Source organism: Pongo pygmaeus, chromosome 21 (assembly GCF_028885625.2).
Source record: "Pongo pygmaeus isolate AG05252 chromosome 21, NHGRI_mPonPyg2-v2.0_pri, whole genome shotgun sequence".
Taxonomy (NCBI): Eukaryota; Metazoa; Chordata; class Mammalia; order Primates; family Hominidae; genus Pongo; species Pongo pygmaeus.
The window spans coordinates 46563997-46582429 of record NC_072394.2 but is presented as its reverse complement, the minus strand read 5'-3'; the positions used below and the strand labels follow the sequence as shown (position 1 = coordinate 46582429).

Genomic DNA, 18433 nt, shown 5'->3' with positions numbered 1-18433 from the left:
CTTTGGTCAAAAGCCCTGGACCCTGCAGTGAAGACTCTGGCTCTAGGAGCCAAGAAGATGGAGGTGACATGTTGAACTGATGATAAAGCCATGGGCCAGTAGGCATGATCAGGCATCCATGTCTGAAGGACATGGTTCTGTTCCTGAGGCTTATCTCTGCAGCTACTCCCTTCTCCAAGCCCCAGTTGTGTTAGCACCGTGGTGTGGTCCTAGCAAGATCAGGGATGAAGAGGCATGTTGTCATTGATAAAGTCCTGAACAGGCACAGCAGGGCAGGGGGTTGAGGGCACATACACTGGACTGCACCTGCAGCCTCCTGGGTTTGAATCCTGGTTCCCCCCACTTACTAGCTGTGTGACACCAGATACATTACTTAACCTCTCTGTGTCTCAGTGTCCCCATCTGCCAAACAGAGATAATAACAGTCCCTGCCCCATAGGACTTTTATGAGGATTACATGGACGTATGCTTGTTAGGTGTTTAGAGCAGTGGCTGGCCCATAGGGAGTGTTTGTTAAATAAAAACCGTTCCTGCAGGGACTATAGTAGAGGTCAAGTCATCCTTAGGATGAAGCTGGGCCAGGATCCAGAAGTAAACCCCCTCCTCCCCTGAAGTCCAAGGTTACTGCCCTAGGCCTTGGGAGGCTACCATGTGGAAAGGACACTGGATCGACAGACGTAGGAGGCACGGAGGGAGGTAAGTCTTGATTCTGCGACTAGCTCGCTGGGAGGCCCTGGGCAAACACTTCTGTCTTTGGCCTTTCTGGGCCTCTGTTTTCCTCCCTGGTAAGACAAGATGTTCTCTCACTGGGAGGTGGATTTGGAGTCAATGCAAAGAAGGACCAGAGCTTGGACAGGCGGCGGGCTCTCATCCCTACCATGTTCTTGAGGAGGTCAAACCACTCTAGACTCCAGGAATGTTGGGGGAATGCATGTTCCCGGTGGGGGGGTCATTTTTGCACCCCACCCTCAAGGTCAGTGAATACTCTAGGCCCAGAGGTGCTGTCTTCTGGACCACACAGTTTTGTCAGAATATTTTCTCCTAAAAGGGCCAAATGGCCACAAATGTGACCCCGATGGCCTTGCTGAAGCCGTCCACACCTCTGAAATCGCCCACTGGCCTTCAGGAGTCAGGCTTTGCCAACTTTCACAGGATCTTCTCACCCCGACCCCTCAACATTTGTTGGAATTTTCTCTGCTTTACGCACAAGGCTGTGGGAGCCCCGAAGGGACACAGCTTGTTAAGGACGCTCAGCACATGGCGCAGCCAAAGCCTGATGCCACAAAGCCCCATAGGTGCCATCCCCCCTGACCAGGTTGCTCCACCTGCCAATGTGCTTTTTCCTTGGCTTCCAGCGTGGCCTGGGTGTCTTAACAGAAAACCACTGAGCTCTGTGGCGGACATCCCAGCTGCCACCAGGAATGCCTGCTCAGTGGGGATGGCACCTACAGGGACCTTGGGACATCGGGCTTTTTTAGTCTTTACTAGAGGGAGGTGATGCCCATTTCCCCACAGGACCCCTTCCCTGCCGACAGGAGGGCAGCTTCAGGCTCTGTTCCTCCACCGCACATACCTTGAAATGCACTTCCGACTCCTCTTCCTGAGTGGAGCTGGAGGGAGAGGGGGTCGCTGACTTGCTCCCTGGCGGTGATGGGGAGCTGTGGGCGATGCTGCTCCGGATGCCCATCTGCGAGATGAGCTGGGACTGGCTGAGGGCACTCATGTGGCTGGCCAGCATTGCCGGGCGACCCAGCAGGGGCCCGGGCCGGCCTGAGTCATAGGCAGCCACTTCCGAGTGGACCATCTCCTGGATCTAAGAGAAGAGGACAGGGGGGTTGAGTTAGGAAGGATCTGTCCTGCCACTCCATCACATCTGTGCTAGCAGACTTGGAGGAGGGAATGCAGAGGAGAAGTGATGGGTGCGGCTCCTGCTCCAATCCCTGACAGGTGAATCTCAAGTTGGAGCCTCATGCTACTTGGACCTCTGTATGATTAAGTGCACTCGTGGGAAACCGGCAGCTCCGTGGCCGTGTGCCATTCTACTGACATTCACTTCGGACAGATGCTTTGCATTTCAGCCCCTGCCAGAGAGCTCAGTCCAGTTATGTTGGATCATTTGATGAGACTGAGTCTTCCCTCCTGGAATGTGATATGTCTCTGCATGAACTGAGCAGTCAGCATGACAGCAACGCACAAAGATGCTGGACGCTAACTGCATTTTGAATCCTGGTCCTGCCATTCTACCAGCTGGGTGACTTTGGCCAAGTTACCTAACCTCTTTGTGCCTCAGTTTCTTCATCTGTAAAATGTGGATATGAGCAAACCTACATTCTAGGGTTCTTAAAGATCAAATGTACCTGACATACAGTAAGCCCTATATTGTATAAGCATGTGTTAAATACGTTGAATAAATAAATTTCTTGATAAAGTTGAGTACTTCTTTTCTTCCTACAGGTCAGCAGTTTTGTTATTAACTCCATTCCCTATGATATTTTCTAACTGGTTACTTCTGGAAAGTTATTGGGTTTTACGTATAAGCATTTCTCACACTAAACACACATTGAGAATAGGACTTTGGACCTAAATATATGTCCACAGCCTGTTGAGTGAAGCATACCTATTTGCATACTCTTACGATTTTTATTTCCTCTGCATCTGTGGTTATTTCCCCTTTCTAATTTCTAACATCAAGTATCTGTTTTTCTCTCATTTTTTCTTCATTAGGAAAGCAAATGGGTTTTCAGTTTTATGTGGGTTGTTTCTTTTCTCCTCAAAAGAATCAAATCTCAAGTGTATCACTTCTCTGTTTTCTAATTCTATAATATCTCATTTTATCTTTAGCTATCCCTTCCTCCGCATTTTAAAGATTTATAATTGCTGCTTCCCCCTCAATTTTGAGTTGTATTTTATTTTTTAATTGACAAATGACAAATTGTATATATTTATAAGTACGATATGTTTTGATGCATGTATACACTGTGAAATAATTAACATATTCATCACCTCACATAGCATTGCTTAGATGAGAACATTTAAAATCTACTTTCTTCTTTGATCCAAGAGTTGTTCAAGAAGAGTTCTGGAATACCATTTGACCCAGCAATCCCATTACGGGGTATATACCCAGAGGAATAGAAATCATTCTATTATAAAGATACATGCAGATGTGTGTTCACTGCAGCACTATTCACAATAGCAAAGACACGGAATCAGCCCAGATACCCATCAATGATAGACTGAAAGAAAATGTGGTACATATATACCATGAAGTACTATACAGTCATAAAAAGGAATGAAATCATGTCCTCTGCAGGGACATGGATGGAGCTGGAAGCCATTATCCTCAGCAAACTAATGCAGGAACAGAAAACCAGACACCTCATGTTTTCACTTATAAGTGGAAGCTGAACAATGTGAACACTTAGACACAGGGAGGGGAACCACACACTGGGGCCCGTTGAGGGGGCGAGGGGAGGGAGAGCATCAAGAAAAATGCTAATGCATACTGGGTTTAGTACCTGGGTGATGAGTTGATAGGTACAGCAAACCACTGTGGCACACATTTACCTATGTAACAAACCTGCACATCCTGCATATATACCCTGGAACTTAAATTTAAAAAGGCTAACAAAAAGAAGAGTTCTGGACATTTTAAGTGGCTAATTTTCTTTTTCTTTTGGCTACAATTTCCAGTAACAAAAATTATCAAAGTATGGGGTCTGTACTATTCACAAGTTTGAGATTTTGTTAAGGTTTTCTTTGAGACCCAAATATGATTAAATTGTGTACATATTCCACAGTCCTTACAAAGAATAGGCTATGTTTGCAGATGAATACAGCAGTATATTTTTCCATTCCATCAGTGATTATTCTTTAGATTCCTTACCTTTTTGGCTCTTTAATCTTACACAGGCTTGTCCAGATTGCCTGCAATTTTTCTGTTTCCATAAAAAAATCTCCTTTTAATGCTTAAAGTGTTTGTTTTGGGAATTTGATGTCGGTTTTGTTTTGTTTTTGAGACAGAGTTGTGCTGCATCGCCCAGGCTGGAGTGCAGTGGCATGATCTTGGCTCACTGCAACCTCTGCCTCCCAGGTTCAAGCGATTCTCCTGCCTCAGCCTCCCAGGCAGCTGGGACAACAGGTGGCACCACCATGCCTGGCTAATTTTTGTGTTTTTAGTAGAGATGGGGTTTCGCCACATTGGCCAGGCTTGTCTCGAACTCCTGACCTCAAGTGATCTGCCCACCTCGGCCTCCCAAAGTGCTGGGATTATAGGCATGAGCCACCACACCCGGCCCTGATGTTGGTTTTTATTGCAAAAAGAAGACAGACAATTGTGTCTTCATTATGGATTAAACTCTTTGTTAAGTATCTTTTTTGTCTCATTTTTTTTTTTGCCTTGAATTCAGTGGAGTCTGATATGAATAATGCTGTCCTTGCCTGTATGTTTGTTTGAATGTGTCTGGCATGTCTTTTATTACAAGTCTCTTAGTTTTTATTTTTTAGGGTTACTTTTGTCAAATGTTTTTGTTATGATCAGCTTTAGAAAATGAACTCTTCCCTTATGCCCTGGAACAGTATAGATAACATATAAATTACATTTTCCTTAGAGAATGAAAGCTTAAACAGAAAACCATCTAAGGCCCAGTGCTTTTTGTTTTCACAAGATCCTTCATGGCTAATAGGTCTATTTCAGTTTCCATTTTCTCTCGAGTCAGTTTTGGTAAATTATATATATATATAAATTCATTTTATCCAGATACTAACATGTACTAGCATATAACTGGATAATATATTTTTAAATATACTCTGTGGTTTTCATCAGTTCCCATTCAAAATTGTAATACTGTGAATACATGTTGCTTTTTAAAATTTTCCTTCTCAAAATTTATTTATTTATTTGTGACGGAGTCTTGCTCTGCTGCCCACACTGGAGTGCAGTGACGCTAACTCAGCTCACCTCCACCTCCACCTCCACCTCCCAGGTTCAAGCAATTTTCCTGCCTCAGCCTCCTGAGTTGCTGGAATTACAGGTGCATGTTACCACACCCGGCTACTTTTTGTATTTTTAGTAGAGACAGGTTTTTGCCATGTTGGCCAAGCTGGTCTCAAAATCCTGACCTCAAGTGATCCACCCGTCTCAGCCTCCCAAAGTGCTAAGATTACAGGCATGAGCCACCACACCTGGCCAAAAGTTTATATATTTCAACTGTCTAGCCAAAGAACCAGCTCTTATATTTTAAAAAAATTTGACAACTTTCATGATAATTCATTAAATTCTGCTTTCTTCTCTATTAATGTTGACTTGAGGTATCATATGTTTTTTACATAGGTTTTCAAATTAAGCTATTTTCACATTTTCTTTTTTAGTAATAGAAACATCTAGGGCAGGAGTTGAGACAAGAGCAATTTTACCATGCAGGGGGCATTTCTCTGAAGACATTTTTGGTTCTGACAGCTGGAGGGTGGGAAGCTACTGGCATCTGCTGGGTAGTGGCCAGGGATGTCCCCACTAAACAAAGAATTATGCATCCCAAAATGTCAATAGTGCTGAGGCTGAGAAACTCTGCTCTGTAACTATGATTTTTCTTCCAAGGAGAATTCTAGCTTCATCATATAAGTAAGTATTTTAAAAATATTCTACATTGATGATTTTATTTTCTCTCTTACCCTAAAATTATTTGGAAGAGGGTTTTTATTTAATGTATCCTTTGTTATCATGATCAGAGACCATGACTCCTAGAATTTTATCTTTTTGGAAAGTACTGAGGTTTTCGTTATAGCTTAGGATATGATCAATTTGTTTTTCCTTTTTAAAAATTTTTAGGTTCAGGGGTATATGTGAAGGTTTGTTATACAGACAAATTGCATGTCACAGGGGTTTGGTATACAGACTATTTTGTCACCAAAGTATGATCAATTTTTGCAAAACTGTTCATGTATATTGGAAATAATACTGTATATTGTACAAATTTCTCCATATGTCTATTCAATAAACAGTTTTGACTACTTTAGGTGTAAAATCTCAAAAGAATTGGCTTATTTCACTTAGCTTAAGGTCCTCAAGGTTCATCCATGTGGTAGCTGAATTGGAACTTTCTTCCCTTTTTAAGGCTGAGCAATACACTCTTGTATGTATAGACTACATTTTGCTTATCCATTCATCTGCTGGTAGGCACTTGGTTGGGCATTATGAATAATGCTGCTAGGAATGTGGTGCACAAGTATCTCGTGGAGACTCTGCTTTCAATTCTCTTGAGTAGACACCCAGAATTCCAATTGCCGTATCATATAGTAATTCTGTTTTTTAATTTTTAAGAAACCACCATACTGTTTTCCATAGTGGCTATACCACTTCAATTCCCACCAGCAACACACAAGGGTTCCGGTTGCAGTTTCCACACATCCACGCCACTTGTTTCTCTCTCTCCCTCTTTTCAGTAGAAGCCATCCTAATAGGTGTGAGGTAAAGTGAAACTCATTCTTGTCCATAAAAATGCGAACAAATTTTGTCCGGTAGGGATATAATTGATCCCACCCTGTAAAAAGGATGATTCCAAACAAACATTATGTTTGGTTGCTCTATAGCCATTAAGCAGTTTTGCATTTCTTTTTAAGTTCTAGGGTACGTGTGCACAACATGCAGGTTTGTTACATATGTATACATGTGCCTTGTTGGTGTGCTGCACCCATTAACTCGTCATTTACATTAGGTATATCTCCTAATGCTATCCTTCCCCCCTACCCCCTGCCACAACAGGCCCCGGTGTGTGATGTTCCCCTTCCTGTGTCCAGGTGTTCTCATTGTTCAATTCGCACCTATGAGTGAGAACATGTGGTGGTTAGTTTTTTGTCCTTGCAATAGTTTGCCGAGAATGATGGTTTCCAGCTTCATCCATGTCCCTACAAAAGACATGAACTCATCCTTTTTTGTGGCTGCATAGTATTCCATGGTGTATATGTGCCACATTTTCTTAATCCAGTCTATCATTGATGGACATTTGGGTTGGTTCCAAGTCTTTGCTATTGTGAATAGTGCCTCAATAAACATACGTGTGCATGTGTCTTTATAGCAGCATGATTTATAGTCCTTTGGGTATATACCCAGTAATGGGATGGCTGGGTCCATTTCTTAGAAAATTTATTTCACCATTCCTGTTTGCCTACATATGTGTCTATTCTTCAGATTCACCTTTGAACCTGTTGTTATATCTTACTGGATTCCTCATTAATCACGACTTAAATAAATTTTTGGCATGCTTTCATCTTATATTTGTATGAGAGTTATGATGTTACCTTTAGAAAGTTGTGCATTACAACAAAGATGATCATTATGGCATTTAATTCCCAAAAAAACTGGAAATAATGTAAACATTCACTAACTGGGAGATGGCAAAAATCTGTGGTGTATTTACATAATGGAATTCTGTAGAGGGTTAACCTGACCAACCTGGACCTACAGCTGCCAATGCGGATGAACTCAAAGACAATAACCAGTGAAGAGAGTTTCAGAAGGACACATATAGTATAATGCCTTTATGAACACGTTTAAAATATAAAACATCACTGTCAGGTGTTCAAGAATATATGAAAATGTAGTAAAAGCATAAAAACACTCACTGCAGAATAGAGGTTATTTCTTTCTGAGAACAGAGAGGTACAAAGGGACCTTACTTGTACCTGCAATATTTATTTCTTCAAAAGCAGATCCAAAGCAGCAGCAACAACAATATGGGCTCTTCCAAGCAGAGTGTTAAACTTAAATGTGATGGGTTCCGGGAAGTCTGGAATGAGGGGAAATGGCTGGTACCTACATAACTTAATTGGCCATATTAGGCACCCTGAAATGTCTGAAACAGGGTCAGCCTCATCCCCTCATCCCCAACCTGGGCTCCAGACTCCCACATCCAATTCCCCGAGTGACATCTTCCCTCGGATGCCCCGCAAGCATACCAAACTTCACATGCTGCAAATGGAGCTCTTCCTTCTCCTGAAAACTGTTCCTCCGCCAGTTTTACCAAAATAGTAAAATGGTACTGGCGTTCTTGCTGTCACCCAAGACACAAACCTGAACATAAACCCTGACTTCTCCCTTTCCCTTACAACCCCAGGCACTAGCCAGGACATGCCATTATTGGTTCCACCTCCATAATGAATCCTACGTCTTTCACACTCCTCACATCCCAAGCAATTAATCTCTCTATATATAAATAAATCAGGCCAGGCTACTATCCTCCTTAAAATTCTTCATTGGCTTGTTGATCCTTTTAGAATAAAATCCGATCCCCCAAATAATAATGACAACAATAATAATGGCTGTTTTGAATCTCAAAGTTTCTTTGAAATAAAAACATTGCACTATGATGTTTTTACATGTGGGTAACATTTAATTTTGCCTGATATTTGCTAGGTCCTTTGGAACATTTTCCACTTTCTTCAGATAAGTGATATTTTCTACAATTATTTGATTATTGCCTTTTTGCTAAGCTTCCTATTAAACACATTGAATCACCACGATCTTTTATCTTTTCAGTCATAATTTTGAGCCCTTTAACTTCTCCCTTGGAGTTTTGGGAGAAAACCTGGAGCTGATCATCTTCACTTATTTGGTTATAACCAGTGTTGCTCACTGCTTTCACGAACTTTTACATCCAGTGGTCACATATTGATACGGTTTGGCACTCAAATCTCATCTTGAATTGTAGCTTCCGTAATTCCCACGTGTTGTGGGAAGGACCCAACGGGAGGTAATCGAATTACGGGAGTGGGTCTTTCCTGTGCTGTTCTTGTGATAGTGAATAAGTCTCGTGAGATCTGATGGTTTTATAAACGGGAGTTCCCCTGCACAAGCCCTCTTGTCTGCCGCCACGTAAGACGTGCCTTTGCTTCTCTTTTGCCTTCCGCCATGATTATGAGGTCTCCCCAGCCCTGTGGAACTGTGAGTCCATTAAATCTCTTTCCTTTATAAATTATCCAGTCTTGGGTATGTCTTTATTAGCAGCATGAGAACAGACTAATACACATGTTTTACTTGAAAGCTATCTTTCCTGATTGCAAATTCTTCTCATCACATGGATACACCGTATAATTGAAGTTTATTATGAATGTTTTTGCCTATTTTTTGGAGTAAGATTCTCAAAATGTGCACTCTTTAGAACTACGGATTTTGTACAATTGTCCAGTGACTTTTCTTTATATCCTGATTCCTAGATTCAAGCCTGCACACTGCAAAAGCAAATACTTGTTGGACCTATTTAACAAAATTAAAGCCACAACAGCAGAACTGGATGCGATCCAGGAAGGATGTCAAGTCACTGTGGAGAAGCTTCATTCTTGCTATAGTTACAAATATATTCTCAATATATGGTCGGACCTTTCATGAGTCCATGCTTTCTGTGATGGACACAATGGCAAGCTTTGGGGATGAGAGCGCCCACTTCCCCAACCACACTTCAGGGTCTCACAGTCAATTAGAGAGACAGTTCCTTTCATAAAGACAGTACATGACTGGCTATTCATAGATAAAAACCAGCAAAACATGGGGACAGCCACTAAGCATCCCAGGTTTTCTAGGGCATTTAAAAAACTTTGTCCTAATTTCCCCAAGGTGAAGGATGTGCCCCTAATTTGAGGCCTGCTAGCTGAGGATGCCCACTGTAGTGGGGTTGGTGCCAGACCCCATACCCTTTACCATGCTTCTGTACCTATTCCCCTGTGTGCTGGGAGCATTGGCATCTGCCCGCATCTCCAGAAAAGTGGCCAAATGGGAGCTGCTTCTCCCAGGAGGCTATGACATCTCCTTAACGCCAACAGCCCACCTTGCAGCAGACCCCACCACTGCTTGACTGGCACAGGGGTGCTAAAGGCCACCCTGCTGGCTGTGCAGTGAAGCTGCGCTCCAGGGCTCCCTGTGGAATCAGGCTGAAGCGAGTCTCCAGCCGAGGCTACATCCATGCTCAGCCCCTTCCATTGCAATCCCTGATTCCTGCAGCCCCTCCCTCAGTAAACAACCTTCACAAGAACCCCATCTCAGGCTCTGCTTCTAGAGAGCCCCCACCTCCATCGGTTCAGCTCCTGTCTCCCCTCTCTGTCGGCTGCATCTCATCAATATCAACTCCTCTCCCATCTTAAAATTAAAATCTCTCTTAGCTCCAGGTCTCTTAAAAACTTCTGCCCCAACTTTCCTTCTTCTCCATGCAGCCAACTGTGCAAAGAATTGTCTCTCCTCACTGTCCTTGGGCCACTCCTCCCACCAGCGACTCACCTGGCATCTGTCCTCATTCCTACCCATACCGTTGTACTCAGTGTCCTCACCACCAACCTCATCAGGAGCAAGAGAAAGAGGAAGAGGAGGAGAGATTTTCATTAAGCACTTAATATGTGCCAGACACTGTGCTGAGCATGTCCACATATGACTCATTTAATCACAACTACTACAGGAGGCGGAATATAATTATCCCCAGCAGAAAAAGCCAAGCGTCAGGCCAAGAGACTTGCCCATAATCACACAGCTACTAAAGGTGGAGTTGAGCTTCTCCAAAGTATCACCCTCCTCCCTAAGTTACGATGCCTTCCCCAAGAAGACACTTCTCCATCCTCAACTCCTGGGCCTGCTGCCTCCCCTCCCAGCCCCCTTCCCTTTGTCCAGGGCCCGGTGCTTGACTGTCCAACCACCTCTCCAGCCAGTCCTTCCTGCTCTTCTTCAGCCCACCCACTAAACGCTGGTGTTCCTAAGGTTCTGTCTGACATTTCCTCCCATCTTACTTTCCTTCCAAGTGAGTCTGTGGCTCCTCCATAGACACCTACAGATAGGGGCATCCCCGTGATGATTCTAAAATTCCCAACTTTCACCTAAAAACGTATTCTGCTTAAAGCCAATTTCAGCCTTTAGAAGAAGAAAGGTGAGCTCACAAGAGAGGGACACAGAAGTGGTGAGACCCTGTCCATCCCTCCATGCATTCTAGAACACTCTACCAGCTCACGAGACCCCCTACTCCAATCAGAACCCACATCCCGCTGCCCCAACACTTTTAGCAGCTAAGGCCTTTTGTCCTGATCAGCTGCAGCAGATGCAGTGGAGACCCTGCCCCCCGGCCCTCGGCCCACCTCGGGGGTCCCTATAGAGGGTTATTGTGTGTGCGGACAGCTTCCCTCAGCACCCTGCCTGAGGGTATTCTCTGCCCCAAACAGCCTGGAAGTGCTGACCAACTGGGGCCCCAGGAATGACCCTCAGCCAGTGAGGAACAGGAGTTTGTAGATGAAACCTCGACTTCCTCTCCCCTCAGTGGGACGATTCTGAGTTGTGTCCCGGAAGACTTGACATTCTTCCCGGATCACATCCACAAGTCTCTCAGAGGGTCCACAGCAGGACCCCGTTCCTGTTGCCCAAAGTGGTAACAACCCGTGACTTTCTTTCCTTTCAATCTCACTTGCCTTCTTCCCTCCAAGGGCTTCCTGGGTTCACCCCCGAGACAAACATCTTGCACCCAAACCTTTGTGTCAGGGTCTGCTTTCAGGGCTGTCTCAAGTTACACAGCTCTAGTCCCAGCCTCCAGCATGGCCTCCTGAGTCCAGGCAGCATGCTGGCCCCTGCAGTGACCCTTCTGGGGCATGAAATGTCGCCTCCCTGTTCTCCATCTCTCAGCAGCTCCCGAGGGCCCACTTAGCAATGGCCTAGCCATGTAAAATGCCCCATGAGGATCTGTACAATCTCTCTCCTCCTGACCTCTCCAGCCCCTTCCCAGAGCTCCCTGGGGACATGTGGGCTTCTCTCTGGACTGGACACCTGCCCTCTGTGTCATCCTCCTTTACGGCTTACCTGAAATGTCACCTCCTCAGAGAAGCCCTCCCTCTCCTGCTCCATCCTCTGGCCTCGCCCTCTTTCCAAGCCTCTCGCAGAGCTCTCCACATTGCCTCCCAGCATCTGCTCGAGTGCGGAGACACCTGCCTCCCAGCACCAGGCAGAGGGCTGGGCAGGCAGCCGGCACTCATGAGATGTCTGGGAACCAAGTGAAGCCAGCCTCCTGCTTCCCTCATGGAAACATATGGCCACGCTCCCGAGCCACATCTGTACCCGCCCCAGGAAGGAGGAGACACGGAGGCAGCAGGAACGAGGCGGCTGTGAACGTAATTAGGATCGCAGAGCTTAATAGCTTCGCAGGGCTGCAGGAACACAAAGGCGTTTTTCACAAATTCCCCATTTGCAGTCTCTATGGAGAGCAGCCCCGTGTGCTCAGCGTAACCCCACACCGTGAGGAGAGAACAAGAAAAATCACACCTTCCTCCTTCCCGCCTTCTGCCGATTCACAGAGCTGGCAGCCACCCTGCATCCTCCGAGGCCTGCAGGAGCTGTCATTCAACACAGCCTCACACTCAGCCCAGGAAGGCGGAATTTTTTTTTTCTTTTTTTCCACAATTAAATTTTTTTTATTTTCTTCAGCCTGGAAAGGTGGAATTTCTTTTCCCCCCACAATTAAATTTTTTTCTTTTCTTTTTATTGACAAGTCATAGTTGTATACACGTATAGGGTCCAATCTGATGTGCTGACAGATGTATACAATGTGGAATCAATTTTCTGATGGCAACAAAGGCTCTGTTCAATTGTGCTCTTATTTAAGTCCCTGCTTCAGTTTGAGAGGGTTCAGAAACTTCTCCTTAATTCCTGGACTCTGTCGCCCAGGCTGGAGTGCAGTGGTGCAATGACAGCTCACTGCAGCCTCCACCTCCTAGGCTCAGGCGATCCCCCCACCTCAGCCTCCCAAGTAGCTGGGTTAATTTTTTAATTAACCCAGCTAATTTTTTATATTTTTGTAGATACAGGGTCTCTCTATGTTGCCCAGGCTGTTCTTGAACTCCTGGGCTCAAGTGATCCACCCTCCTCAGCTCCCCAAAGTGCTGGGATTATAGGTGTGAGCCACAGCACCTAGCACTTCTCATTAATTTCTGAGCACAATCAGAAATTAAAGCATAGCAAGAGTGACCTTTATTCCAGTTTTCAGTAGGTTCCTCATCTCCATCTGGGACCACTGAACTTCATTGTCCATATCATTATTGGCATTTTGGTCAAAACCATTCAACAAGTCTCTAGGAAGTTCCAAACTTGCCCACATCTTCCTGCCTTCTTCTGAGCCCTCCAAACGGTTCCAACATCTGCCTGCTACCCAGTTCCAAAGTTGATTCCACATTTTCAGGTATCTTTATAAGCATTGCCCCGCTGCTGGTACCGATTTTCTGTATCAGTTCATTCTCATACTGCTATAAAGAACTACCTGACACTGAGTAAAAGAGTAGCGCTTTCCAATAGATCCCAATGTCCTTGTTTTATAGAAAATGATAGCAATAATAATAATGATAATATCTAGTATTACAGTGAGTGAGGGCTCACTACACCCCAGGAACCATGCTATGAGATTCACCAACAAATCTTTGATGTAAGCACTCTTATCACTCCCATTTGACAATAAAGACACTGAAACCCAGAGAAGTTAAGTGACTTGCCTAAGATCACACAGCCAGAAAGTGGGAAAGCCAGAATTCTGCCTGTCTTCTGAGTCTCAGATGTTTTTCACTGTATCCATACAGATCTTAAGAGCTGCAACACGGGGTAAAAATGACCCTGCCCTCATGGGGCAGCTGTGAGGATCAGATGAAAAGGTAACTTTGTACAGAGTCAGACATGTAGCGGGTGTTCAAGACAAAAGTTTTCCTTTCTTCATCTCCTCATGAACTTGCTTAAGGTATGAGCTTGAACTGGATCTCAACTGGGCTAAGAAGAGGTGAGAATGACTGGGCGCCATGGCTCACTCCTGTAATCCCAACACTTTGGGAGGCCAAGGTGGGTGGATCACCTGAGGTCAGGAGTTCAAGACCAGCCTGACCAACATGGTAAAACCCTGTCTCTACTAAAAATACAAAAATTAGCTGGGCTTGGTGGTGGGCTCCTGTAATCCCAGCTACTCGGGAGGCTGAGGCAGGAGAATCGCTTGAACCTGGGAGGTAGAGGTTGCAATGAGCTGCGATCGCACCATTGCACTCCAGCCTGGGTGACAGAGCGAGAATCCATCTCAAAAAAAAAAAAAAAAAAGAAGAGGTGAGAAACAATAGAAGGTTCTGAAATCTGAGAGGAGAGGGATGCCAGGAGGGAGGCTCCAAGGACACTAAAAATGACAGCACACAGCCTGGCACAGGAGGGCCCTTCACAAATATTTTCTATATTTGTCTGATCCAGGGGTTGGCAAACTCTGTAAAGGGTCAGACAGTAAATATTTTAGGCTTTGTGGGCCAGATGGTCTCTAATCACTACTCAACTCAATTCTGCTGCAGGAGCAGGAAAGCAGCCATAGATGAGAATGCAAATGAAGGGCTGTGGCTGTGTTCCAATAAAACCTTATTTACAAAAATGGGCAGAGGGCCTTTGGCCCAGGGCCACAGACTGGCAACCCTTCTGGTAGTGGAGTGTGGTAAGTAGAAGCAAGGGTAGAAATGCTATCCTTTATGTGGCAGGTAGCATTTGCCAGACACTGACCTGTTGACCATAGTTTCTTCCTACTCAGGCATACGAGAAAGGGGTGCTTATCATCAACATTTTACAGACGAGGAAACTGAGGCTCAGAATGAGAAGTCATGTGCCCAAGGTCATTTGGCTATAGGCGGCACAGCTGGATTCACATGAATGTCTGTGTGGCTCCCAGGCCTGTGTCCTCAGCCCTACACCATTGCTGCACCCACTTGCCCAGCACAGCCTCAGTGAACACCTACTCAGTGTGCTCTCACTTGGCCAAGCCCTGCGCTGGCCACAAGCTGAGCTCTTGCTCTAACCTTGCATTGCAGCCTCTCTCTAAAATCAATGCAGCTGTGACCCCTGCACGCCCCGATGGCCCCCTCAGGACCACAGGACTCAGTTCTCCAGCTGCCGGGCATATGGGCTTCTGACAGCTCACAGGTGCAACCCTCTCCAGGAACTGCCTGTGGCTGATGGAGCTGCTCCCCCCATGGTTACAAGCCCTTCCAAGGGGTGGTCTACATTCAGTGATGTGGGGGTTCAAAGGCCCAGCCCCGTTGACTCAATTTGGGACATCTCAGAAGGCGCATCCTAGCATTCCAGAGCTCACTGGACTGGCTGAAGCCTCTGTAGCAATGCATGTTGGTTCAAGTTCTCTCTCTGCCCCAGGCTGCCTCCTTTACTTCTCATGGGTGACATTCCTGAGAGTGCTCCCCTAAAACTTGCTGTGCACAATCTCCACCTTGGAGTCTGTTTCCGGGGAACCTGACAGATGACAGCCACCTGGCTAGCCCATGTTACCCCATTACCCAGCACATTCAAGCTCTCTGCATCTCCCAGGCATTGAGCAGGGTCCCAATGCCTGGGCAAGAACCAGCCTCTCCCCACGCATCAGCCACACTTCCCTCCAGCCCTTCAGCAACCCTTGTTGAGCGTGTCCAGTGCCGAGTGCAGATGCTGGGTTAGAGAACACATGGCTGACCAGAACACAGTCCCTCCTTCAAGAGGCCTTGTGTGGTGGTCGTGGGGGAACAGGAGTAAGACATGTGCAGAGACCTTCCCACCTAGTCTGCAGAAGGTGGTGGCCACTGAGAGGAAGTGGAGTCTGGCCTGACTCTTGCAGCTGCTCAGAAGTTAGCTGGTGAAGAGGGTGAGAGTGTCCAGGAAGAGGAAACAGCCTGTGCAAAGCCGTGGAGCTGACATGGACCTGGCAGGACCCAAGGTGGCTTCACTGAGGCTTCAGAGGCCAGCAGGGATGGACAGCAAAAGGCCTGAGAGCCAGAGTGGGGGAAGGCTCTCCCAGGCCCATGGGGAGCCATCGAAGGGATTTCAGCAGAGGAGGGATGTGTTCAGAATTGCCCTATGGAACCATTCTGGCTGCACATGGATGAGGCAGTTGAGAAAGGAGAAAAGAGGTCCCAGAGAGGGAGCTGGTACAGTCTATGGCAGTGGCCAAATCTACCAGGTAGGTCCGAGAGGCACTGAGGAAGATTGATATTGATAGGTGATTGAGTGGAATGTGTGGGATGAGTAGTGGCTGAGTCAAGCAAGACTCTTGGGATGAAATGGTGATAAGGGGTGGCTATTGCAGTTCTCTGAGGTGGAGACATAGAAGGAGGAGCAGGATTGAGCAGAGTGAAGGTGATGAGCACAGGCAGTCATGTGTTAAGTTTTGGGAGCCAACAGGGTGTCTATGGAAGCTAACATGTTCACAGGGTCTGGGGATTAGGATGTAGACATCTTTGGGGGGATTCTCATCTAGCCCACCACACTTGGATCAATGATGTGAGAAGTCAAGACAAAGCTCCTGCATGCCAGTCCTGGAAGGAGAAGAAGAGGTCACAAGTCTGGAGTCCAGCCTAGAAGTCTAGACCTGGCAGAGAGGCCTGGACGGTGACAGAGACCCAGAAGTTGGCCACTGTTCTGTCCTCTGACTGTGAGCTTCCTTGAGTCACTGCCTTGAGCCTCTTTCTCAATCCTCTGCAGGCCTCTGTCTTGAGCTGCCCTCATCACAACTCTTGCTGTGGCCATTTCACTTCTCTAGACCTCCCAGAGCTCCAAGCTGCTCCTGGTACTCCATTCATTCATTCATTCAATAAACATTCCCTGAGGACTGTTATGTCTGAGACCCTGAGCTAGAAACGCCCCATCTCAGGAGTACACATTCTGGTGGGGGAGGCAGAAATGAACCCGCAATTTTAAGCAGTGCAGCAACCCAGGTATGCCTGGGGTCCTGTGGGGTGCCAGAGAAGAGCCCCTCCAATACCTGGACAGCCAGGAAGCCTTTCCACAGGAAAAAAAACTGAACTGACTCTTGAAGTCTGCAGAAGATAAGGAGGGTGCAGAGGGTGTACCAGGAGTAAGAACGGCACATGCAAAGGCACTGAGGCACAGGCCAATGTGATGAGCTCTGCAAGCCGCCTGGAGCCTGGCAGGGCTGGAGTGATGGGTAGGGTGGGAGATAAGGATAAAGGGGTATCCAGAGGCTGGGACTTGGTGGAGGGTAAGCGTGCTTGCAGGTGCTAAGTGGATGGCCACAGGCAACAGGTCTGGGCACTGACAACTGACAAGAAGCCCTATGATCTGCAGCATATCTGCTTCCCCAGTGAAAATCGACACGTCTCAGTCCTCTGAGAAGGCAGCAGAGACTCTGTGTATTAGTTTCCTGTTGCTACTGTAATAAATTACCACAAACTTAATGCCATAAAATAACACAAATTCCTTCCCTTACAGGAGCAAGAACAGCACATGCACCTCCTGGAAGTCAGAAGTCCAAAATGAGTCTCACTGAACTAAAGTGAAGGTGTTGGCAGGGCTCCTTCTCTTTGGAGGCTCCAGGGGAGAAGCATTTCCATAATTTTTTTTTTTTTTTTTTTTTTTTTTTTGGATGAACCGTATCCTCATGCCTTGGCTTGTGGCCCCACATCACATGACCTTTTTGCTCTCTGCTTCTGTGGTCTCATCAGCAGTGGTTCTGTCTGTTGGGCCCTCCCATCTCCCTCTTGTAAGTACTTCTGAAATTACATCATTGAGCTCACACAAATAAACCAGAGCCATATGCCCATCATAAGATCTTTACCTTCATCACATCTGCAAAGCCCCTTTTGATATACAAAGTAACACAGTCACAGGCCCCAGGGATCAGGACATGGGTATCTGGTGGGGCATGATTCAGTTTACTGCAGCCCAGAATCAATGATGTGGGAAGTCACAACTAAAGCTCCCCCATGAGAGTCTTCCCAGGGGCACACTGCTCTCTGAGATGTCCTGGGGCTTTAAGTGTCAAATAATTGAAAACTACCTCCTTTTTGGGAAAAAAAAAATCTAGCACAAAAGAGAGGAAAAGAGAACCAATAGGAAGCCTCCCCCGTGCCTGCCTCTGGCCCCGAAGCCTCGTCGGTACGTATTTCTAATACACTTTCATGCTTGGTGGGAGATCCTTCACACGCTGACAAATTTCTCCTGAAATTTAGATGTCTTGTTCAGAATAATAGCTGTAGCGCACAGGTGCCCAGCTGCTATTGTAAAATCAGTAAGCATTTAATTGAAACAAACGACTATAATAATAGTATATTATCCCTGCAGGCCGAGTGCCATCACAGTTTTAATTATTGAGTTAAGAGTCAGACTAATTTATCCTTTAAGGCAACAGCCCCATTCCTGGTGATACTGATCATCATGTTATGAATATGAAGCCACCGGCGGAGAAGCAGAGAAATGAAAAGCAATTTGTCCCCTTTGGGGGCTGGTTTTGTCTTTGAAGAAAGGTTTGCAAATACGGGTCACCAAGCCCCTGGGTCTGGGATTGCTCAGCTGGGGGTGTGAGGTTTCTGTTCAGGTTGGGATGGGGCTGTGGGGGGGTCCCTGTGCTCCCCATCTCTGTAATACAGACCCTCTCTCCTCTGCTGAGAGCCAGCTCTAGCTCCCTACTAT

The 18433-nt window shown here is 46.1% G+C and overlaps 1 protein-coding gene across 5 annotated transcripts in view; it reads right to left on the bottom strand.

The window, feature by feature from the left end:
- The window catches only part of TOX2 (TOX high mobility group box family member 2), a 155246-nt gene that overhangs the window by 16307 nt on the left and 120506 nt on the right, over window positions 1-18433 (bottom strand). For all 5 annotated transcript variants that reach the window (XM_054467708.2, XM_054467711.2, XM_054467709.2 and 2 more), the window contains exon 4: window positions 1574-1813. In XM_054467708.2, the coding sequence (XP_054323683.1) occupies window positions 1574-1813 (240 nt within the window). The remainder of the gene's footprint in view (window positions 1-1573; window positions 1814-18433) is intronic.